Source organism: Lepidothrix coronata, unplaced genomic scaffold, assembly GCF_001604755.1.
Source record: "Lepidothrix coronata isolate B3197 unplaced genomic scaffold, Lepidothrix_coronata-1.0 Scaffold198, whole genome shotgun sequence".
Taxonomy (NCBI): Eukaryota; Metazoa; Chordata; class Aves; order Passeriformes; family Pipridae; genus Lepidothrix; species Lepidothrix coronata.
The window spans coordinates 1356752-1381290 of NW_016690378.1; the positions used below are offsets into that span (position 1 = coordinate 1356752).

Genomic DNA, 24539 nt, shown 5'->3' on the forward strand with positions numbered 1-24539 from the left:
GACAATCCCAGAGGACACCGACCAAGAAACAGGGGAGTGACTTGGTCTTCTGCACTACTTTACTCCTACCCCTTTTTTTTTTTTTTTTTTTTTTTGTTCTTAGGGGAAGAGAAGGATTTTTGCAGCCCAAGAACCTCTTGCCCCCAAGTTTTGGAAGGGGGGGTTGAAGACTTGTCACCCATCTGGGGGTGCACGAAGGGTACTGCTTTTCTTTCTGTGTCAACTTGGTTTTGTGGAGGTTTGGAAGAGAATTTTGCCTGGGAGAAGAGGATGATGTGGAAGTGGCTGGGCGCCCTGCTGCTCTTCCCGGTGCAGATGGTGTACCTGGTGGTGAAAGCTGCCGTGTGCCTGGTGCTGCCGCCCAAGCTCCGGGACCTGTCCCAGGAGAACGTGCTGGTCACCGGCGGGGGCCGCGGCATCGGTCGCCACCTGGCCCGGGAGTTCGCCAGGAGAGGAGCCAGGAAGGTGAGAGCATCGCCGTGGAGGGGAGGGGGGAGCGCCCACCTGCTGCTCTGCCGGGGAGTCCCCCCCTTTCCCTCCCCTCCAGGTGGGATTGATGGGATCGCCTGGAAAAGCTGATGGAGAAGGGGCTCTCGTTCTGCAGAACCCCGGCGTGCTGAGCCATTGCACTGGGGACATTTCAGAAGTTGCCCGCTCCTCCTTCCCTGCATCCTGCCTTTCCCCGTCTCATCCAAGAAAACGTGACGGTGAGAAAGGGCCCCCTCGTGAATTCCCCTCTGCTGACAAAGGTTTTTGCCCCAGCCCAGGGTTCCCGTGGCAGGGAGAGGAGAGCCCGGTGACTCCCGTGCGTGGGGCCGGTGCTGGTTTCCTGGCAGTGCTGGGATCATGGACAGAGAGGCTGAGCCCACCCTGAGCCCTCCCGAGGCACAGCGACTGCCACTCCCACGCGTGGCACCCCAGAGGGAGGGGGCAGATGGCTCTGGGAGAGTGGGGACAGCAGTTCCCTTTCACCCCGATGGGTATCCATGCACGAAATTAATTTCTTGTGCTTCCCGAAGCCCCCTTGTATTTTGGTTTTGGGCAGCCCAGAGCTGCCCAAGGGGAAGATGAATGAGAACCCAGCAAGGAAGGAAAGCACAGCTCGAGTGGGAGCTGTGAGGTTGTTTGCACGTTTCCTTTAGGAGAGAGGGAGAGAGGCTGAGACTGGTGTGTCTGCACAGCAGCCCAGCAGAGCCAGTGTAGCTGCTGTGTCCATTCTCTAGCTCAGGAACTGGTGGTTTACCTTGAAATGTGGTGTTTTCCCAAGTACAGGTATGTCCATGTGTGTGACTCAGTCAGGGATACAGAAACACACATCCCTGAAATGAGGCTTGGGATGGAAGGTTTCATCTCCCCCTCGATGGGTAATAAAGGGGAGGAATGGTGAAATTAGACAGCTGCACAAATACTTCTCTGTGTGAGAGGATGAATGAGAGTAAATAGAGGATAGAGAAGAGAAAAAATACAGAATGAGAGGATATTTAAAGAAAAAAATTTGCATTTAGTTTGGGATAATGTTTTGTCACTTCCTTACACATGCATTACAGTTTTCCCTGTGTGGTACAGAGCTATTCTGGCATTCAACTCCGAGGTGTAAAATATGTCAGCATTGAACTTTGATGTTTGTCTATGTTTGTGTTTAAACATCATGTTGAGATTTACACATTCTGGGAGTCAGAGCAAACAAGTTGACTGACCTTTGGACCCAAGCAATTTGCTGAAAGTGTATTTATATTATCTGTTGGAATACCACGCTTCATTATTTATTTATTTAGGGCGGCTGGTTGCTATGCTGAGCTCTGGCATTAAAGTGCCACCATTTCTACAGCTCTTTCAAGAGCTGCTTTGCTGCAGTCGAGCTGGGAGCTGAACAATGGCTGTTGGCCCTGAGGAACCAGGGGACAGGGGCCAAGAAGAGATGGGGCTGTTTGAGAGAGAGAGCTGGGATGAAATCACTGTAAACAGGCACGGACTATAGTTCATCTTATGTCATCTATAAAATCTCTACACATCTTAGAAGGAAAGAATAAATGAGAGTAATGGTTGGGAACCTTTGTACTTGTCTCACATAATGTTGTGAAATGCTCTGTTTGCTGGTTAGAACTTTGGGGGGTTTTGCCTTTTGAGATATTTTCATGTCTGTCATCAGGGTGTTTTAAGTTTTTGTATTGACTCAATTTGAATTAGATTCTCCTTTCAGTTACATCAGTGCCATGCAGTGAGCCAAGCATGGCACTCAGCAAGTTCTGATCCCCCCCGGCAGTGGCACTGCCTGTCAGCCTTTGGTAGAAACACCAAACTCAACTTATTCTCCTTAAGACTTTTAATGGCAATTTTACCTACATGTGGTAGTTTCCACTCCCATTGCTCTGAGATTTCATTTCTTTCCCGCCTTCTGTGCCCAACCCTGACTTTGTGGGTTTGATGCAGCCTCCATGGACTGAGCAAAACCTCTGCTTAGCACCACTCTTTGACTTTACACTTTGCCTCAGACAATCAAAAACACATGAAAAAGACTTGAAGTGGCTACCAAGTCATCTTTTGCTAAGGCTTGTGAAAATTGACTATTTGGTTTTTCTCTTGTCTTTTTACCCCTTTAACTGTTTTACAAGTACTTGTAAAGGTTGAATTATTGATCGCAATTAACAATTTATAACAGACTCCGATTACCGGACGGCGTAGCTACAATATTCCGAGTTCAGAAAAAGACATCCACCAAAGGCATGAAATTCCAGGGCCTGGCCCAGTGTCTCGAGGAGGTGGATGGCAGCAGGAACAGGCAGGTTCAGGTCCCAGCAGTGGGTGTGCAGCGTGTCCTGAGCGGGTCCCCCCGGCGCCTGCGCACACAGACATAGTGGCGGGGTTTTGGAGGTAGGCGGCGATATATAACCATATTTTTGAGATTAGAATCTCCACAAAGATAGGTTAGTTGGGACTGTGAGCATATGAAACTTCCTCTGGCAACTAGACTGGATGGGATTTCATCTGACACTGTTGCAGAGGCTGGTTTTGTTACTCACAAGTGCGATGTGTCTGAGCTGTTTCCCTGTGAGGTGACAAATGTCGCGTCTCACCAAGGTTACGAATGGTCACATCTGCAGCTCTGTTACTGTAAAATTTGATCTTGCATTTAGAGCTGTGAAGATGGCAAGAAATAAATCCCAGAAGGGTTTATGCAAATGGAAATACAGTGGCTTCTGCTTGACCCACGAGCACGGAGACTGAAATTCTCAGTTAGGAGAATGGAATTCTCTTGGGCATGATCATTTAAATCCATCCAGATTCCCATTCTCTACTCCCGTTTTTTTATGTCCATTGCTCTGCCATTGTACCTCAGATGTGACTTGGACAGATAAATGTCTAGGAGACATTTCCTTCTCAGGTGATGTTTCCTTTCCAGTGGTTGTTCATTGGCCTCTCTGATGAAATGGCCAAGAAGGGCACAAAGCCGTGCCAGCTCTATTTGCAATTTCAGAATTTTCTGCTTTTTTCAATTAACAACTTTGAGGCAATGAGAGACTTCAATTATTAGATCATCCCTGCTCAGGTGTACCCTGAGAGGTCAGAGGATCTATACTCCATTTGTAATTTCAAGTAGCTGTCAAGGACTACTTGGTCATGGGAGGCCTTGTGTATCGAAATGCTTCCTGGAGCACTTCTGGAAAAAGCCAAGAGCATGTAAATGAGCTGCATGCAGAGCTGGAGTGGTTACAGATGATGCAGGACATGTTAGTGTTATTATGAGGGATGAACAGCCCTGTCTTTTCTCCGGAAATGCTCAAGTGTTGTAATTCAACTTCCCAGAGATGTGTCCAGATTCGTAAGTGCCGGCTGAGGAGCTACTTTGCTGTGGCTGAATTGCTGGAGAAATGAACTTTTCTGGCTTTCAGTTCCTTCTTGGTTGCTTGCAAAATTCATAGTCCTCACTGTTGTTGGCTTTAACTCTTGAGAATTTTGACTGTACCTTAAAAGTCTTTGGGAGCAGAGCATCACCTCTGCCTCAGTCTCACACACTGGTAGCTCTGTCGAGGCTCGGAGCTGTCGATCCTCTGTGAGCCAAAATGGCAGAGAATGTCTGTTAATGAAACAGGAGAAGGAGAGATTTTTATGAGTTTATGATTTAATGCCTATGAAATAAAAATCCACTTCCAAAGCCTAATGGTGTTTTGCAAAGACTGTACTGTATAATCCAGTTAATTTTGGGAAGACTGGCCCCTTTGAACAGTATTTCTTGTGTTGGAGAGCAGCCCTCTGCAGATGTGAGCAGTCAGGGGGTGTGGGGGCTGAATGGGTTCATTCACTGGTGGGTACAGTGGGAAACTGCTCCTGGTTTCCTCACAGCCATTTGCTTTTCATACAGCATTTTCATTATAGTGCCTTTGCCAGGGAGTTGTCAGCCCTGGTTTTGATGGTCTCCAGTGCTGAAGTTTTGATTGATGTGTTTTTTGTGTGTCATTTGTACGCCTTGCTCTTTTGTTAGGCACTACTTGAAAGCTTCTGCTTTGAAAACTGATCAGAGATTGTTGTTGTTGTCTTGGTTTTGTTTTCCTTATATTCCTCCCGAATTTGTTTAGGCTACAAAAATAACCAACAACCCTGAAATCTCAACTGTTCTTTCCGTCGTTATTTTCACAACATTTGTCAAGGTCAGACCTTCATGTCTGCATTTTGGAAGATCCCTTGTCATTTGGGTGTGCTGTCCTCTTTCAGCTCAGTGATAATTGGGGTGGTAAGATGTCAGTGGAGGAAGGAGCACCAAGGAAGGGATGAAAGCTGTGCAAGCCCACACTGCTCCTGAAACCTGGAGTTTCCCTCAGTGCTCCACTAACTCCAGCAGAACTGAAAACCTCAGAGGAATTGCTGGTGCCTGAGAGCCTTGTATAATTGGAGGGGTTTAGCTGTGTGAGATTTAAGGCTATTAATTGTGTTTAAGCTGAGAGTATTGCAGAGAGGTTACGTAAAAAATGGTATCAGGTCTTAGAATTTAGCCTTGTATTCCCAGTAATGGAAAATCTGGCAAGTTTTGAGATGAGTTTTACAATGGCACGCTCCTCCCACACAAACTGCATCTGTAGGTCTATGAATTTTTCACTTTGGTCTTTATGAATCACGTTGACATATTATTTCACAGAATAAGCTGAGTTGGAAGGGACCCACGAGGATCGTCAGGTCCAGTTCTTAAGTGAATGGCCTATATGTAATTGTCTTGGTTTGTAGGGATTAATATATAGTAGGGATTAATATATACTTTCTAAAAACTTCTTTCTAACACATACCCCTGCTATATGATAAAAGATTAACTGCATTGTGACTAGAGCTGGAAATTAAATTAATACTGGTCTCCTGAAGTGAGGGCAAAATACCAACACTGCTGCAGTTTCAGAGCTGGGCCCTTTTTTGAGGTGTAGCACAAAAGCTGTGAGTATTTCACATGGGTTCACTAAAAATTCTTATTCTAAAATTTTTAAAATATTGGCCATTCTCAAATATTCACCTCTGATTGCACCTGTAGAGGACTCTTACTAATCTGTATTGGAGAGCAGAAAAACCTGACGTGAAATTCCTGGCAGGCAGGAATGTGAACGTGCCACGGAGCCCACCCGGATGGGCTGCGGTTTTCCAGACCTGAAACGTGTCTTTTGCCATGTACAAAGGTGTGTCATTTCTGACCAGGTGCTGGAGGAGTGGGGAAGGGATGAGAAAGCAGGAGATACCTGCAGGAACCTCAGCAAGCCCTTCTGCTCCTGTCAGGCTTCAAATCCACCGTGGCCGGGCTGGTCCTCGGGAAGACGTTTGTGTTCTGCAAGTAGGAACTGATTTCTGACACGTTCATTCATTCTCAGTTCAGAACACGACCAGACCTGCTCTGGCCACCCCAGAGGAGATTAGTCCTGACAGAAAGAAAAGAGCTGATTAAAAACTACATGACTTCAGAGCTGAAAGGACCTGATCTCCCCCAGAATCTGATTAATCACCACGTGCTTGTTTTTAGCGGGCATTGTGACCTAACATAATGAAATCATAAAACTGGGTTTGTAAAAGAAATGGACACAGTTCTGATGCTGCCAGTGTGCTGCACAAAGTACCTTAAAGAATTTATATTTTATTTATTTATTTATTTATTTATTTATTTATTTATTTATTTATTTATTTTTAGATTTCAGTGCTAGGACAACTGTTGTCAGGTGAGCATCTGTCCCCATCCTGAATGTTCTTGCTGCCCTGTGGAGGTCCCAGAATGACATACAGCCTTATGTGTCTAATGGATTTCTCTGTAGTCATTTAGAAATGCACATAACTAACCATTTGGAAAAGGCAATCTGACATGTCTGAAAGTGAAAAAGATAATGTAATCTAAAAGGAAAGTTCACATTTTTTATGGTGCAGATATTTTAGTATAATGGGAATATTTACCCACAGTGCAAATACCAGGTGATTAATCTCTCCTGTTGTGTGTGTGTGGTTGGAAAGAAACCACCATAGGAACACAGCAGTTTCAGGCATATGTTAAATGATGGTTACTTTAATCTTACTTAAATTTAAGCACTTAATCTTACGGGGAACTATTAGAGCATGTCACAACTTATCAGCAACCAGAAGTACGTGAGAAGAATTGGGGAGGGAATGTTTTTCCATGTCATGCGGAATAATATATTAATTTGAAACTTTTGGTAAGCTCTGAGAGCACAGCTTTGATTGGGTGGGTTTCTGGTCTCCAGAAAGGCTTTATTTCTCCAAAGATTATATCCTGACGGCAGCTTTATTTAATGGCTTCCTCTTGGCAGCTCCCTTCCTTGTTGATTGAATTTAAGGATGGGCAGAAGAACCCTTGTTTGGAGTCCCAGGCTGAGATGGCACTAAGCCTGTGCTGTGTGCTGGTGCCAAGGCCAGCAGTTGGAATAACATGCTGAGTAAGTGTCTCTGGCTGGCAAACACAGCCAGGATTTATCAGCTCTCAGATCTTTGGTGTCTGTGAAGCAGCATTGGGGCTGGGGCTGGTTTAGTTTATAATCTGGAACATATACCTGTCTTTTGTTACTGGGGATGTTGTAAGGAGAATAAATAATGTTAACAAGAAGTGGAGCTTGCAGAGTTACAGGCTTGTCATCTCCCATCGAGATAGAGTGATGTCATGAGAAAATATTGTCCCAGTGAGACCGTGCTGTGTTGGCACAGCAAAAGCCAGCACTTCTAAAAATGCTGAAGGTCTGGCATCAAGGCAGTTAAATGAGGCTTCCCACAAAACACAAGGACCGTGCCAATGCTGTAAAAAATCTTGAAGTTTTAAAGATGAGGTTATATATTAATGTTGTTGCAGTGCCTCAGAAACCCACTCACGCACCAGAAACTGTTTAGCTTGAAGATGCTAAATGTGCTCTGTAAGGACAACAGCAAAAGATGATGCAGCCTCAGGGCTGGCAGGGATAAAATAAATAAATGTGACAGTGGAGATAAAAAGCAAAAGGCCACACTGAGCACCAGCACAGAACTTGGTACTGATGGTGCCTGTAAAGCAGGGACTGCAGCACCACTCCTTGAGCCATTTGAAAGGTTTTGGGAAGGCATTCCAGCAGTGGAAGTTTTAAGATGTGGTTTGAAAAGCAACAGTAAAGAGCTTTGGGGAACTTTTACAGAGATGCAGATGGTGTGGTAGAAAACAGATAGGTTGCTTTAAAAATTAATGCTGGGAGGTAAAGGCTGCAATGGAAGAGCTGATGTGAAATGAAAGATGATGGGTAACGTGGGGCTGGTGGCCTTGGAAGTGACTACAGAGGCTCAGTGGCCTTGGAAGTGAATAGAGACTGGATTATTTACAGCTCTGGAAAGCTGGAGGAGGAGGCAGTGGAATTCAAAATGAGAGCTGACCTGGCCCAAGCAGGAGATGGGGCGTTCGACCTTGAGCAGGGGGTTGGACCAGGGGACATCCAGGGGTCCAGAGCCTCCACTGCTCTCTGATTCTGTGATTCTCAGTCTTATCTGTACCAAAGAAAGGAAAAAGGCTGCTTTTCTGAACGTGAGGGCTGACAGGAAGCTTTGGGTCTATGATGTTTCACGTTATTATCTGAAGTGATTCATCCCTGTTTTATTTGCGTCGTTTCATCACCTGCAGTGACTCGTAAAAGTGCTGCTGTGGATTTCTGTTGCATTTATGTCATGGCTCTGGCACAGGGGAGGAAAAAGTTGTCTCAGATTTGTAGAACTGTTTCCATCTGAAGCACTGTAGGTAGTTTTTACATTTTATTCATTTTAAAATGAATCCAACATGCTGTTGACCTAATGTCTAATTAGCCTGGAACAGCAATTTGCTTTAAGAGTGACCATGAGCTCTGCAAACAGTTCTAAGAATTCTGACCAAAAACATTTTAAAGGAATCAAAGGTTTTGTGGTTTTTTCTAACCCTGCTTTTTAACCTCTCTTGATAAGGTGATGCTATGCAAGTAGATAGTAAAAACACGAAGGGAGAACTTAAAAACTAGACTCTGATTTACATTCCTCAAAGAGATCTGCAGCATTCACAGAGAACATACACAAAGTTGGCACATCAAGAACTAACTGATTTTACATCATACTGCCAGAGCCAAGATCAGGAACTCAGCCTGACAGTAACCTGAGAGGGATGGAAGTAGTATGGCAATTTTTCCAAGAAAAGAACTAGGATGAACAGATGATGGTGATGAATTCTACAGAAGTAGCCAGTTAATTAATTCTACAGAAACTATGGGGGGAGGAAAAAAGATAACAGTTCTCATAATTTCCTTCCAATAAAATTGGACAAGGGTCTAGAAATTGTCTCTATCCTTCTGGACAGTTTGGAAATGTCAGCTAATGATTATTGCTTTTGAGAGTTTGTTTTAAAATCCATTAACAAATGTTAGTTAAGTGTTTAATGTTCATTTTTCACTTTGATTCCTGGCCCAAATTGAAGACACAAATCTAACATGATTGCTGCTTTAAGGTGTTCTGCAGGAAAACTCTTCAGGACAGAGAACAGCAGGCTCAGAGCTGACCACTGAGAGAGAACCAGCTCTGGCATTTTTAAACCTGTGCTTATCAGGAATATAGAGCAGAAATTATTAGAGAGATCTTTTCAGCTGGGCCCAGGCTCTGCTCTTCAAAGCATCATGTCAACATGCTGAGGGGTGGAAGGAGTCAGACCCAGGCACTGCCAGATCCACGGGCTGATAACACTGACGCCAGGAGAAAAGGGTCAAATCCATGTTGTTTGACCTTTATCCCAGTGGGGATTAAATTGATTCTAATTAATAGACTTGGGAATAGACGGGTACCTTGGCAGAGTTTGTAATTAATTGAAATTGTTCATCCTATTAGTTTAGCCATAAACTATGCATAATTACAAGGAGATTGTGTGGACAGCCACCCTTATGTTGCCACCTTCTTAATTACAAGTCATTGAAAGCAGTGCTGCAGAGCTTATTTGTTTTGGTTAACATAGGGATTCCTGTTGTCTTACACTGCCTGAGCAAATGTGTCAGTGCTCCACTTATGGCAATAAAATGGTGTTTGAAAGCAGAAGTGCAGCTCTGCTCAATCAGTCATGCTTTAGGTATGTCCCTGTGAGGTAAACCCGGCTCTCAGTGTGTGTAATCAGTGACAGTTGTGCCTCCAGTTCATTTAAACACATAAAATTAGACATATTTTGAGGTGGTATAAAAATGATAGCTGGAAGGACTCTGGGCTGTGATAATCCTGCAGTATGACAGTTTTAGCCACAGGTTCGAGAGGTGGGGTGGCACTTGATGTGACCTGGCTGATATATTTTGTACCTTATCTCAATGAAACAGCCACTAAAAATAGGTGCAAATGGAGTTCAGGCTTGATTTCTCATTCATCCTCCCTTCTCTTGGGCAGCACAGGTATCAAAGTGCACCAGGTGTATCCACAGGTACTGCTTGTCTTTTAGGTAGGTCCTCTTTCCCAGTAAGCCCTGAACTGGAACTGCTCTCAAAGTTTCTATGAGTGCTGGCCTGTGTCAGAAAGTGAAGCTTCAGACACTGCAGAAAATCTTATTTCAGTGTTTCTTAAAAGCTTCACAGAGCAGCAAATGTCTCCTGTATAGCCAGGCCTACACTAAGAAATCAGGAGTCACCACTCAAACAATTGTGATCTTTTAAGTATTTATAATTGGGTTCTTTGTTCTGTTTGCCCCTTGACACCCAAGTTACATTTTCAAGATTTTCTTCATGCCTGAGGACCTGACAAACTTGCTCCACTTTACCTGAAAGCAGAAATTGTTAGGTAATCTTTTCACTGGACCTCAAGAAAAACCTCAAATATACCAGGCTTAAATTAGTGGGAGTGAAAGGTGTTCTAGAAACACTGAGCAATTCAGCTTTCTGTGCCCTTAAACAGAATGGAGCAGCAATAACAGTGGACAATCAGATATTTTCTGTGTGAAGATTAAATTAGTGTTTGTCTTCCATCTGCCATTTCAATCTCCTTTCTGTTGACACAGACACCTTGTCTGGGATCAGCACGTTCCCTGGGCGAGGCTTGGAGAGGGAATGGGAAATCCTGACGTTCACTTTCAGCACCTTGGTTTGATGTTGACTCCAACCCTAAATTCCCTGTGCCCCACCTCCTAAAAAGCCTTCCCAGTGAGGACAAACTCAGCCTCCAGGAGCCGAGGTCACGCTTCCAAGAGGAATCTTAAAGACATCCAGCTGGTACAAGTGCTTCTTTTCCAGAGTGGTAACAGAGCAGGGCTGGCTCTGGCCACAGTGAGCTGTCAGGAGTGATGTCAGAACATTCCCAAGGCTCTTGGGAAACACAGGAGTCCTGCCTCACTGCACAGAGTTGTTTGGGTTGGGATGTGCTGATGGTGCTTTCTGTGCCTTGTTATTGGACTTTAATCCAGGCCCCTCGGAGACCATTGTCCGTGCTCTGTTTATATTTCAGTGCTTATGGAAGCAGGAGGTTTGCCCTGTAAAAGCAAAGCCTTTCCCCATCAAAGGGGGGCTTCAGGGTTTATTTCCCCGGATAATGATGTGCAACTGTGGCAGATCGTTCTGTGACACCTTTCCTGCTGAAAGGAGAGGGGGAGGGTGTGCACACACGTGTGTGGGTAAGTGATCTGGCACCTTGGATCTCCTTCAGAGCCCAGGGTTCAGCAGAGGGTCAGCCAGCACCTCCTCACACCCTTACACTGGTTTACAGCTCTCCCAGAGCTTTGCTGGTGGCTTTGACCACTGTCACAGTCCCACCTGAGTCCAGCATCTGTGCAAAAGCAGAAATGCACAAAAGCATCTTACATCCAGAAAGGAGTTTTAGTTTCTCTTTCCTGACTGACTGAAAATGGAAAAGAGAGGATGGAAAATTCTTAGCCACTGAAAATAAATTACAAGAACAGTGTTTTGTGTTGGTGGTGGTGGTGCAACTAAATAATCAGAATGCTGGTTACAGACTGAAAATAGATCCATCTCAGAGGAAGTCAGTATATTTGGGATGAAGTCAGAATGGCTTCTTTAGCCACTGGAAACAGTAAAGGCAGTTAAAACACTTTTGGTTTGCATTTGAGTCACAGAGTTAGGCCAAGTGGGGTTATTTGTTTCAGGAGCCAGGCTTCTAAGTGCCATTTCAACACTGACAATCCATCCCAGATCTCCCACTGCTGCACCAGGGGACTGCTGTCAGTCAGGCCAGTTACTCAGTTGGGTTTGTCCCTTTGTATACTTATATTTCAGTGGAAGCAAAGATTGTTCTACTGTGAATGTGAGTCAACCAAAAATAGGCCTGTTTTTTAGGGCTAAATTTCACACACTTCCTAGAAGTAATTTGCAGGCTGCTGGTGGGGAGGGAACCCTTCAGGCAAAGAGCTTGTGACTGACTCTGAACACACTGGGAATTATTGTGCCTCAATATTCTATTTCTGCCCCTCAGCTAAACCTCACTTACTGACCAGGTTTACTTTATACAGTTTATTTTACTGGAAAGTCAAGTTTGTCGCATGTTCTGTGATGGCTTAATTGATTTTATGTTCAGGTTGAAGTGAATTGACTTCATTTTGCATTGCAGTGGCCTGAAAAGCATTCTTGAGATAGGCAATCACATCCAAGGGATGGTAACTTCCAGGGAACTGCAATTTAGGAATATGCTAAAGCTGGATTTGTGACTGCCCAACCAGCCCCTCTAGTTGAAATAAATACCTTTGTAGCAGAATCTGCTTAGAATTGCTTTGATCATTTCTGGATAAAAGTAATGAACATAACTTTTGTGTCTACATTTAGATATCGTTTTATTTAAGTAGAGCTGTGCTGGTTTTCACATTTTTATAAGCAGGGCTGCTACTTCATCTTAACAATGTACTGAAAAAATTGGTATAATCAGTGAAAGACCCTCTTTAGCCTTGCAGTACCCCTGGGGGGGTGTGTGCTCTGGGAGTTTACAGTCCTCTGATTCCCATCCTCCTCCTTTGACTTAAGAGGCTGAGAGAGTTAAATATGTCCTGAAAACTGCCATTTGTACAACAGATGAATAGATTTTAGAAATTCTGCCCTGTTGCATAGCAACAGCCACCATTAAAAAATAACATTTTGAAAAGCACATGAAAAGATAGGCAAGCAGTTAGGCATTTCAGTATTAAAGCTTTCTTCCAAGCAGTGTCCTTTATTTCTCTGAATAAAAATACTCGCAAGAAAGGCACCTTTTGACAGCTTTTATATGGTTTGAAAATGGTAGCAATTCTGGTTTTCTGGAGGCAAAGAAAGGCGTGGAGGGGAGCTTGTCTGGAGCTGTTGCTGGTGTTCAGTTTATCCACAAATTTAATGCAGGCTATTTTAACTCCAATACTTCTCCAGTAGCCTCCCGGGAGAAATTATTTTTTCAGTCAAGAGCTGCATCTTATTATGCACATGGATGATCTGGAGCATATTTTAGGCCTTTCTGGAGGGCACTTCATAATGACAGCATTGGGAACATTATTCACCCTTAGGTTTCCATGGCTGTTTTGTTGCAAACCTTCTCCCAGTTTAACAAATTTAAACCCTTCCCCTGGTCTTCCTTTTCTGTGACGTTCCTGCTAGAGCTGGGGTTGTCTGCCTGCCTGTGGCTCCCTGTGGCTTGTAAACACTCCCTGTGGCTTTCCTTATTCAGTAAAGGTGCCATTTTGTCCACCTTATTTTTCTAATTTTATCCATTTATCTGTTTATTACATCTATTATTATCTATCTATTATTCACGTAATTTATAATTTTATCTAACTGATCAATTTGTATTTATTATTTTTATAGAGGAATTGTATGTATCCCCCCCAAATAAGTGAAGTGCTGGTGAATTACTCATCGTGATTTGGCTCAGAGCAAAACTGGAGGTTTTCAGAATTACAGCTGACAATTCTTTAGACTGGTAATTCAGCACATTTGTGCTTTTATAACTGTGCAGGCCCAGGACTCCCAGTGCTGTCCCAGGGGGATGCAGTGGCCAGCCTTCTCTGCTGGAAGTTAAAACCACCCAGCATTTCAAGGTTGGGCTGCACTGCTACAGAATTCATCTCAGAAATGGAAAGGCAAATTCTAGAGAAGGATCCACTTCGATTGGCACCCAGTTTGTAACTTCCTAATTCTTCTTTTCCATACGTTTATACTAAGTCTGATTTTTCCACTTTGTTGGTTAAGAAGTAGCAGACTTTTCAGTTAATTGTTGGTTGAAGAGGCAATTTTAGGAGTTACTTTCACCCAGTCAGGTGATGGAAATAATACTGTGTTGGAGCAACTTTTTAATTCCACGTGGCCCCTGCTCCTAAAATTACCCTGTAAATCTAAAGTTGTGGATTTATTTTTTTTTTTAGCTTTCCAGAAACAAACACTTGTTACCATTCAGTGTGAACAGAACTTTTATGTCATATAATTGTTCGTTACATGAACATTTAACCTGCCACACGTTAAGAACTCTTTACCTGGAGAGTGACATGCCATAAGTAAAAATAATAATGCAGCATTTTGGAAGGAAAACAAGCACACAGCCAACCTTCAGCAACGTTGAAATGTCCTGTCAGGCCACGGCAGGAACCTCTTTTTCCCCTTTGAAATGTTATTTACTGACTTTCTATCCCTTCATCCTGTCTGCTGTGCTCGCAGTACAAAAGGCCTTTCTGCACCTGCATATTTACCCTCCCCACAATTTCCTGAGATCTCTGTGGACGTTTTTATAGGGCTGTGGATTGCAGGGATGCCATGCCAAGGGAACGGGGGCGGCAGCAGCACGCTGGTTATTTTTACAGGGTGGAGTATTATATTTCTATTGGTGGAGATCTCCAAAGCCTTACCTCAAATACAGAACTTTTCTAACATTACCCCTCTCCCCACCCCCAGATACGCCACTTCTTCCTGCCCTGCAGCCAGAGGATTTTACTGCTGGAGATTTCTTTGTGTGCCTTGGATCCCTGGAGCAGGGCCGGTTCTCACACATGGTGTGGGCAGACATTCACCATTAAAAAGTCTGTCGTTTCTTCCCCCACAAATGCTTCCAGGAACCTTTGCAGGGTGACAGCTTGTGGCCACTTGGTGCTTTTGTTGGAACGTGCACTCGGTTTGACCCTGTCCCAGCGTTAATAGGATTGTAAAGGCTGACTCCTGCGTGACCCCTCCTTGCAAACAACCCTCACCCTTCCCCTTCCTCAACTGAGCCGAGCTGGGAAGTGTTGCTCCCAAGGCAGTCTGGAGTCGCAGTTCAGTGTTGCAGACGAAAGCAATTGGAAAAACCACTGGAAAAAAGTCAGCATGGGGCCACCTGTCCTTAAATAGTCCTGACTGTGAGAACAGTGGGCATTTGTTCACTTCTTTGGGGGGAGCTGGGGTCTTAAATGCCTGTTTGCAGACACAAAGGTCCACATTTTCTTTCCAGGGAAGGCCTCTGCTGAGGTGTTGACACACTTCTCTGTGATTTCTTTAGGTGCTGTTTTGTTTCCCTCAGAGTCAAAAAGGGGTGACCGGGGTAAACTGGAATTGACTGTTGTTTAGGTGAATAATGTTAATCCCATTGAGTGCTAAGTCAATATATAAAGCACTAAAAGTTCTGACTCTAGACTGAAAGGATTGGAATTTGCTCTTTTAGTCTCCTCCTGAAGTCTCTTCAGCCCTAACTTTTAATGTCATTACCGTATGTTACTCAACATAAAATCAGTGGTTTGTGTTTACCGTGGTGGCAGGATTAAATTTGAATTCAATTCTTAGAGTCTAATGTCTTTACAAGTCCTAAATAGTAATCTAGAAAAAAAACCCCAAACAGATAAATGAGCTTACTCTCTCGATTCCCCATGTTTACCTGTAACTTTCTCATACCTGTCCCTTGCAACTTTGGTATTCACTGTGGGAGCTGAGAAAAATTCCCCACTGGCCTGCTTTGTTTGCTCACCTTTATAGAAGTGTCACCAAGGGCCTGGGTTAAGTATTTTGACCTACTTCAGGCATCGCAAAGTCCTTTTTCTCCTTTCTAAAGCAAAGATTGGCTTTTCACACTGCAGGGCCACACCTTCCCCTCTCCCACTAATCTGCCTTTAGATGCCTCTCCCATGGAGAGCTCCTGAAAGAACTTGTCTGCCTTCGCCTGGGGGCAAGAGAGGGGAAGGGGTGGGGGAGAAAACCCTTCTGCCATTGACAGGCAAAAGACACGGAGCTTTTGAGGCTGTGGGATTTAGCCCCCCGTTCTCACGATATGCAAAACTCTGCCAGGATTACGGGATACACTGGAATGCATTTCTTCGGAGGACCGACTGTGAGTTAGTACTACCAGGCTTTGTAAATATAGGGGATAAGGCCGGCATACTTCAGTGGATTATCTACACTTTGTACTTCCTAAAAGTATGCAGAACTCCGAGTGTTGGGCGCAGAAAGGCTTTCTGTGTTTGAACAAAGGTCTGTGCAATTACAGATACCAGCTCAGACAGAGCAACTTTTGTTCCACTGGACTAGGAAGGAGGTTGAAAGGGGGAATGAAATGTGTTGACCTACCAACTACTTCCTATCTCTGCTGATCTGGGGCTGGGAGTTGTGGTTGATTTGTGGAGGCAGCAATAATGAGATCAGGCAGGAAGGGCATTCGTGTCTCTCTGCAACACTTTAATCTTTCAGTGTCTTCAGATTGAATCAGAGAATTGCTTCATGAATCGTAAAATGGAGAAACTATTGGAGTGGAAGTTATATCTGCTAATCACAGCACACCTTGTGTTGGGAAAGCCTAAGGGTGACAAACACAACCCAAACAACCCAAGGGGAGTGCTAAGGAATGGCACATGTTCAGTCTCAGAAATGCTGTGGTGGTGGGACACCTTTTCAGCACTGGTCCAGCTCACTGGAGGGATGAATTGTAGCACAGCAGGTTTGCTGAAGATACAGTGCCAAAACAACTGACAATATAAAAGGGCAACATTGCTTTGCTGCTGCTCTTGAATTGTGCTAGCAATAAAATCGGACCAAACAAGTTAACTGGCCTTGTAAAGAATGTAAAATTAGCTCTAATCTCGTGTCCTGCACAGTAATGCACTTCAGCCTCTGGAGGCACTGATGGCGTGTGTATTTTGTGGTTGACAGCAGCTTCAATGTAGACCAGTTTATATAAATTAGTGGCTTTATCTGATTTTGCGGTGGTCAGAAGCATAACTCTTACTCACTGGTGTTATGGTGAAAGTCGGGATTTGGCCCTGCAGTCGGGACTGGGGCTTTTGGAACGCAGGTCTCTGTTAGAAAGCCTTGCCTTAGCCCGTCAGCGGCAAAACCCTTCCCGGGACTCCCCTCCGACCTCGGGGCACGTCTCATTAGCAGATTAAGCCCGGAGTTAAACGAGTCCTCTGGGAGCGGAGGATGCTGCGCCTGCCCCTCCAGCTGAAACGATTTTCCCAAGGTCAGATAAGGAGCTCTGTGACTCAGATCTGGAGATAAGGTTTGTTTTGCAAAAATCCGCTCATGAATAAATCCTGGGAAAAAATCTGCACCGAGTGTGATGTCACAGCCCTCGCCTACTTTAAAGTTCATTAAGAGGAGGGCGTGTTGAGTTCCTCTGTCATCATAAATCTCTTCTTCCCTGTGTCCAGTGGCAGGAATCCTGCCCTGCTGCCTCCAGCAGCCTGGGGCGGCAGGGATTGCTTTCCCATTCCACCTGCCTTCCCTGCCCGTGCCAGCCCGGGGTCAGCCGGAGGTAAGCGCGGGCTGGAAGCCTCGCAGCGGGATTATCCTCCCCCCCGGGCTCCTGCCCTCGCCAATTTTCTGGTCAGTAACTCTCTGAAAGGAGAGCGTGTCTGTGCGGCCGGGAGGGGCAGCCAGGGGAGGATGACGAGAGATGAAGGGGAGAAGAAACAGGGGCTGGATTCTTTCCAGGACGGAAAAGTGTCTGTCCAAGAGTTTATCCAAAACATAAATTAAATATTCCTCTGTCCACCATTAAGTTCCCGTGAATGGGTGGCTGTGCAGCATCCTGACACGCCGGGGAGTCAGGAAAACCGTGTCTCTCTTCTCCTTCATTCCTCTGAGTTTTCCTCTGTCCAGACAGGAACTTCTGAGTCTGTTGGAGTCATTCTGTCCAGGACTCAGCCCCCAGTTGGGACACACTTATTGCCAATTTAGAATTAAACTTAAAAAGGGAAGGGGACACAGAGCAGGCTCGGAGGCCCATGTCTCATTTTGAAAACTGTGCTTCCCAGTAAAATGGACTATTTCCTAAACTGCAGACCTGGACTCCTCATGAATGCAGAGCCCTCGAATCCCAGCTAGGGCAGGGTGAGGGTAAATGATGCCTTTCTTGACGTTGATTGAGCAAAGATTAAAATTCCTGCTTGCATCCAAAGGGCAGTGAAGAGCCAAGAGCTCACAGGGCAGCAGCAGAACACAGGCCTGGGCCCACAGTGGCTCCTCAAGTCCACAGGGAGCAGAAAGATTAGTTCAGGAGCATTGAGAACATGGATGATTATCCCTGATTGCACAAATTGCAGAAGGTTGAATGCAGGAGAGCAGAGGACTGATGGGTTTGTAGAAAATCAGGAGGCAATAGGAGAGTAAGGACCTAGAAAACATCAGCGAAACTGCTGCAAACAAGAGAAGGAGAGCACAGAAAGACTAAGCCAAAGCTCTCTGCAAAGATGTTCAGGAGCAACAGAAGCCTCAACTGTGAGGCAAATGCAGCAACTCCAGTCTGGTCTCATTGTAAGATGTGGTGTCCTGGGAGGCAGGAGGGAAGCCTGTGCCAATTCCATCTGGCCAGATGGAAGAGAGAAATTGAGTCTCATTTGATCTCGTAGGAGCAGTCAAGCCTGAATTTGGACCAAAAGCACGTTGTACTGAGTTCTGGGTTTTATCCATCTGTAAAAAGTAGCAGAAACGACAGCAGGAGCCCTCACTTCCCACTGGGTCATCGGGGAACTTTCACCTCTCACGGAAGAATGGTCTTTTATTTACTGCTTTTCTCTTGTGCAGGCTGGAGCCTTCACCTAAGTGTGAACGGTATCAGGGACACGAAAACTTCCCATGGAAGAAAATCAGTGCTGAAATTAATGTTGTCAGCAGGATAACCAGCAAATTCTGCCTTCCCCAGATGGCCCAGATTTTAACGGGGTCACCTTGCAAGACTTGCCTGGAGGATATTAAGGGTCCCAAAGAAACTGCTGGGGCATAAAAAAATATTATATCCAAGAGTTGCATCACAGACAGATGTTTTTTGACAGGTCATCCTTTGCTTAACTATTCTTCCATGTACATTTCCTGACATCCAATGCATCAGTGGCAGCTCTTGGGAGTAGGAGGCTCTGAGGATGTTTGAAACAGATTAAAGAGAAGAGTGAGGGATCTACTTTTCATTTTGCAATAGCAGTGTGAAGCCCTGGAGTGCTGGGGATGTGAGGGCAGTTTCTTGCCTTACTCCCCTCATCTGACACCTTATTTCTCTTCCCCTTTTCTTTTTCCCTTCCATCACTCTTCAGTGAATCACTTAATTTTTTAGTGTCTCCATTGACTGATCCAGCCCTGCAAAGGGGCTGAAGGTCACCCTGATACAAACCCTGTGGGCATCAAACTTGATGTTTACAGTTGACCTCTGCAGTGGTTTTTTTCTCCCCTTTCCACAGAGCTGTAGATTGTGAAAGAGGCAGCAAGTGCCCCCGTGCTGATAGTTGAACAGTATTTTGTAAAGATTTCCTGAAAGCTTGTGAAATTTCTCACATGTTCTTGATTTCCCTTCTGCAAGTCTGCAGAGTGTGCATAAAAAATATCCCTCAGTCTAGCCCTGAGTTCAGAAGTGAGTAAATAGCCATGAGTTTTACAAGCTTTGTGTAGATGCCAAGCCCTGATGGCCAAGGGTGATACACTGAGGCTTTCGAGGCCGAGCTGCAGTTTCAGCCATGTGCTTCCCTCCGCTTTGAGAGTCTGATCACAGCTTTTGCCTTGAAAATTACTTCCCCTGAGATAAGATTTCCCACGAAATGGCTCTGGCATATTTATGCACGCTCTGAAGTTGCTGGTTAACCAGCCAGTTGGAGAGTTTGTGGGATATAAATCCATCAGTCCGGGTGTGTTTGTGTTCACAGATGTGCCAATGGCTTAGAAATGGGATTAATTGTAACTGTAGCTCGTTTAGGAAATGGCTGAGGACTTGGGTACCTCTGCATTTTAGCCTTGCTTAGGCACAGGAAGAGCTCTTTGACCCTGCCAGAGATTAGTTTTAGTACCAGTTATGAGATAAGCTTAACTAGTCCTTAAAAATAAGCATGTTAAGCTCTGCAAGGGGTTTGCTGTGGGGAAGGAATACTGCATACATAATAACTAATTTTTTCTGTTTATCTTGCTGTTATGAAGTTAATTGCAGGGGTTGAGTTATGAGTAGTGATGTAATTTAGACTTTTTGCTTCCTGTTCTTTCAACTCTCAGAAAACTCAAAAGATTATTTAATCTTTAAAGTTTAAGTGGGCTTATTTTTAATCATTAAAAAACAATATATCAGGTTCATATTCAATACACAGCAGTGAGAGAATCAACTGGATCACATATGCTTGGAAATAGCAATAATTTTGCATTTGCAATGTAACAACCTTTTCTTTTTTCTCTTTTGGATCTTGCTGTTGGAGCCACAGAACAATCAGCTGATGAACATATTCAATTCACTAATTTAAGTTTTGCAGAATGACAGTGACACCATTCATAATGTGATGAATGCTCAGAAGACTTAGTTGAAGAGCAAAAATGATAGATTGATTTATATATAGGAGTCTTAGGTAACAGAGAGATGAAATTATACCTTCCAGTAGCCTTAAAAGAAATAGAAAAAAAGTATTGTGGTTGAATCTGTTTACTGCAGGTTAATGTTTGAAAGACAGTGGTGAAAGCACAATCTCATACTTGAGACTGATGTCTCACTAGGAAAAATGAGACTGGATAAAACCCCATGATTTTTAATGACTTTTCAAGTTATTTCTATTTCTGACCTCTCTGATGGTGTAGAAATGCAGATGGGCTGGGCTGGTTACGTCTCATTATACATCAAATCCCTGCTCCATGGTTTGAATGTTTGTTCCATGAATATTCAGAATTTCCTTTGTACCAGAAGCAGGGTATCATTTTTGCTGTGTTAAAAGCGAGTGGCAGGTGAAACCTTGCATATATGAGCAAAATAAATTCATGCCTGAGAATTCTCCCTTTAAAAGTCTGTATTAGGATGAACACTTTAGTTTAAAATGCACCTGGGACACCAACCTGAAATCAGCACTGCAAGTTATTACATATAATAGGCTGAAAAAATATGTTTTACTGCACCAAACGTAGAACAAATAGAGAACACACCAGATATACAGGAAGGTCTGTGATTTTGGACTGAATTTATATTTCTGTATGTGTGCATAGCAAAAGCAGGGACAGATTATAAATTACATGATACAGAAAATTTGCCAGGTGTTTCATATATTGGTCATTTTAGGCTAAAGATCTTTTGTGTTAGCTCATGTGGCTTGTGAAGAACCTGTAAAAAGAGGATCAGCAGTGGGATGCAGGAACCACTGAGACACCCATGTCCCTTCCCCATGGAACAGAAAATCATTGCTAGTCTTAAATGAAGCAAAACTACAGCGAAAACACATCAGAGGTTTTCATCGGACTGTTGAAGTCAGAAGCAGGTTTTGATTATTCCGGATTTGAAGCAGGAGCAGTCCGACTCTAACAATAAAAGTTTCTTGCTGCAGATCATCCTGTGGGGTCGGACTGAGAAGTGCCTGAAGGAGACCACGGAGGAGATCAGGCTGATGGGCACAGAGTGCCACTATTTCATCTGCGACGTGGGGAACAGGGAGGAGGTCTATCGGCAGGCCAAGGCCGTCAGGGAGAAGGTCAGTGGGGAAACCCCGTGGGCAGGATGGGAAAGGAGCAGCTGAGGGAGCTGGGGGGGCTCAGACTGGAAAAAAGGAGGCTCAGGGGGGACCTTCTCACTCTCTGCAACTCCCTGACAGGAGGGGGGATCCAGGGAGGGCTCTGCTCCCAGGGAACAGTGACAGGACGAGAAGAAATGGCCTCAAGTTGCACCAAGGGAGGTTTAGGTTGGATATGGGAGAGAACTCCTACATGGAAGGATTAAGCTTGTAAAGCCCTGGTAGGGGCCGCCCAGGGAAGGGGTGGAGGCACCATCCCTGGGAGTGTTCAGAAACATGGGGATGTGGCACCTGAGGACATGGTTTAATGGTGAACAGGGTGGTGGTGCTGGGTTGCTTGTTGGACTTGATGATCCTAAAGGTCTTTTCCAACCTTAATGATTCTGTGATTCTACTAATCTATATTTGATGAGGGGAAAAAAATATTGGGGAAGAAAGAAGGGTGACCATCCACATTGTTGTACAAAGTTTGAAGTGATCCAAAGGCTTACAAGGCAAGAATGTCAAAAGCTATGAAAACAACAATATATTCAGGCCACAATGGCTATTCAGCTCTAATGGTCACTCTGATGCCTGATTTGTGAGATGTTCCTTGTCACAAGTAATTTGCTGTTCCTGCAGGTGGGTGACATCACCATCCTGGTGAACAATGCTGCTGTGGTCCATGGGAAGAGCCTGATGGACAGTGATGATGATGCACTGCTCAAATCCCAGCACATCAACACCCTGGGACAGTTCTGGGTAAGATCAGCTCTTGTATCCCCTGTACTCACAACTGGGAAGAGAGTGACAGATTACAGCCAGAAATGGCTGCCCTTAGGTCTTCCTAAAATCAGTCTGTCACAAAAACAAGAGGGGAAAAAACAATATGAGGGGCAAAGGCCAGAGGAACAGGGTCTAAAATAAATATGATTTTTCCAGTAGTAACTCAATATGTGATGCTCTTTATTCCCATTCTGTCATTTCCAGTAAAACATTTGATGTCTTTTGAGAAAGCCTGAGCTCACAGGATGGTTTTCTGTATGGTGCTGTATGGGGAACATCAGAGGAGCATGGGAGTACATTGCTCAGGGAGCTCATTCTATTTTGAATTGGGCAATAGAAGTGAAAAAAAGAGCTTTTTGTGATTTCATCACTTTGCTGAAGACTTTATCCTGTACAAGTTCGTAAGCACTCCTTCCTGGCCCTTATCTGTGGGTGCTGCTTATTTACATGCTAGGAAAGATTCTGTTGTGTTTCCACACAAACTTTGCCTGCTTGGAATCTCTCAGAAAATGACAAAGCAACAAGGTCCTGTCCCACTCCTTTCCCAGCATAATGAACAGAACACTTTGGCTCTGTCTCCGTGTCATCTTATCTTCTTCAGTAACTATTGTTTTGTTGTATCTCTGCTGAACAGACCTTTTTTTTCTTTTTTTTTTTTTTTCCTTTCTTTTAACTCTGTTGTTCTCCAGACCACCAAGGCATTCCTGCCAAGGATGCTGGAGCTGCAGAATGGACACATTGTCTGCCTGAACTCTGTCCTGGCCTTGTCAGCCATCCCTGGTGCCATTGACTATTGCACCTCCAAAGCCTCCTCCTTTGCCTTTATGGAGAGCCTGACCCTGGGGCTGCTGGACTGTCCTGGAGTGAATGCCACAACAGTGCTGCCCTTCCACACCAGCACAGAGATGTTCCAGGGCATGAGAATCAGGTCAGTCCAGGGGAACTAGAATAAAGCATCTCATTTTAAATGAATCATCAGAATACACTCCTAATTAATGCTTCATTTAGTTAAGAGAATTCGATGTCTCATTTGGCTGCCTGGGAACAGAGGGTCACTCTAGGCCACCTGGGACTCATCAGACTGGTTCCCTCAGTGTGCTGGAATAATCCTCCAGCCTGTTCTGAGGGAGACATTGGATTCTACAGGGAGAAATAAAGCTGTTTTTCCCTGTGCAGCCCCCAGAGAGGGAGGGGAGGGAATCTGCAATTGAGGTCATGCAAGAGGAGCAGTCTACAAATTACTTGAGAATTAACAGTACAAGTTCCTTCTTTATTCCTTGAAATAATTCTTTCCCACTGAAAGGAATGACAGCCACTTTACTGAAGTGAGGCCATCAGTGCCTCCTTTTTCCCTCTGTTCAAGAGAACAACTAATGGCTGACCAAATTAATCTTTTACAATGGACAAAATAACCTATAGTTTGTGCTCTCTTAGTCAAGAAAATATGCAGTGTCAAGCTATTGCTGGAGCTGGGAAAAGCCTTATGTTTGGTATTAAAAGCAATGGAGGAAAATATTTGTCTTTCACCTGTCAAGAATTTGAATTAAGCAAAGAGCAACAAAAGGAAAAACACCAGCACTGAAAAGACAGCATTTGGTATTGGTTTGCATTCAAATTAAGAAAAGCCCTGAATCAAGGCTCTGAATACATTCTGCCACTCTCCCTGAAGGCACCAACATGTACATTCTTAACTGTTTAGGTAACCCAGCAGTACTGGTTGGAACTGGGCTTTCTGTTTTCAGGCTTTTTGGCTGGAACTGGAACGTTCTGCCTTTTCCAGCCTGCTTGGGACGTGTTTGAAGGCCAGTAACAAGAGATAGTTTGGAGTAACAGGACTTGGACAGTGATATCTTAAAGGAGGAGTTTGATTAACAAGTAATTATTTTAATTTTTACTTTATTTATTCAGGTTCCCCAGCCTTTTTCCTCCCCTCAAGCCCGAGACAGTGGCGAGGAGGACGGTAGAAGCTGTTCAGACAAACCAAGCCTTCCTGCTCCTTCCATGGACAATGCATGTTCTTGTCATCCTAAAAAGGTGAGTATTTCCTTTGCCCAGCAACAGCCTGGCCAGGCAGGGAAGGTTTCCTCTTGTCTGTCCAGGAGGCAAACCTCAGGCTGACTGTAAGTGCCATCTGGGATCAGATGGATCATCCCTTCCCTTGACAGACAGAGCAACAGGAGCAAAAGGGAGACACTTTCTGAGATTCCCTTTGGAGATGCTTTCCCTGGGTATAATCCCTTTATGAAACAAGTTTCACTCCCAAAATTTGGATTTCTGAGGTCTGAGCTGGATTTGTGTCTAGGAAGTTTCTTAACATACACATGTGGTGAGTTTTGATTTAGTAAGTGACTCGTTGGACTCTGGGCTTCATATTGTACAGGATTTCTGTGCCATAAGGTCTGTACATCACAGCTGTATGGAG

General features: G+C 44.4%; 1 protein-coding gene across 2 annotated transcripts in view; it reads left to right on the plus strand.

Moving 5' to 3' along the window:
* The first annotated feature begins 6 nt into the window (after nucleotides 1–6).
* Nucleotides 7–24539, plus strand: part of DHRS3 (dehydrogenase/reductase 3) — a 31514-nt gene continuing 6981 nt past the window's right edge. Inside the window, exons 1-5 of one of the 2 annotated variants that reach the window (XM_017831978.1) lie at nucleotides 7–465; nucleotides 21170–21313; nucleotides 21974–22093; nucleotides 22807–23045; nucleotides 24026–24151. In XM_017831978.1, the coding sequence (XP_017687467.1) occupies nucleotides 271–465; nucleotides 21170–21313; nucleotides 21974–22093; nucleotides 22807–23045; nucleotides 24026–24151 (824 nt within the window). In that variant the 5' untranslated portion in view covers nucleotides 7–270. The remainder of the gene's footprint in view (nucleotides 466–21169; nucleotides 21314–21973; nucleotides 22094–22806; nucleotides 23046–24025; nucleotides 24152–24539) is intronic. The other variant, XM_017831976.1, reaches the window with a different exon arrangement.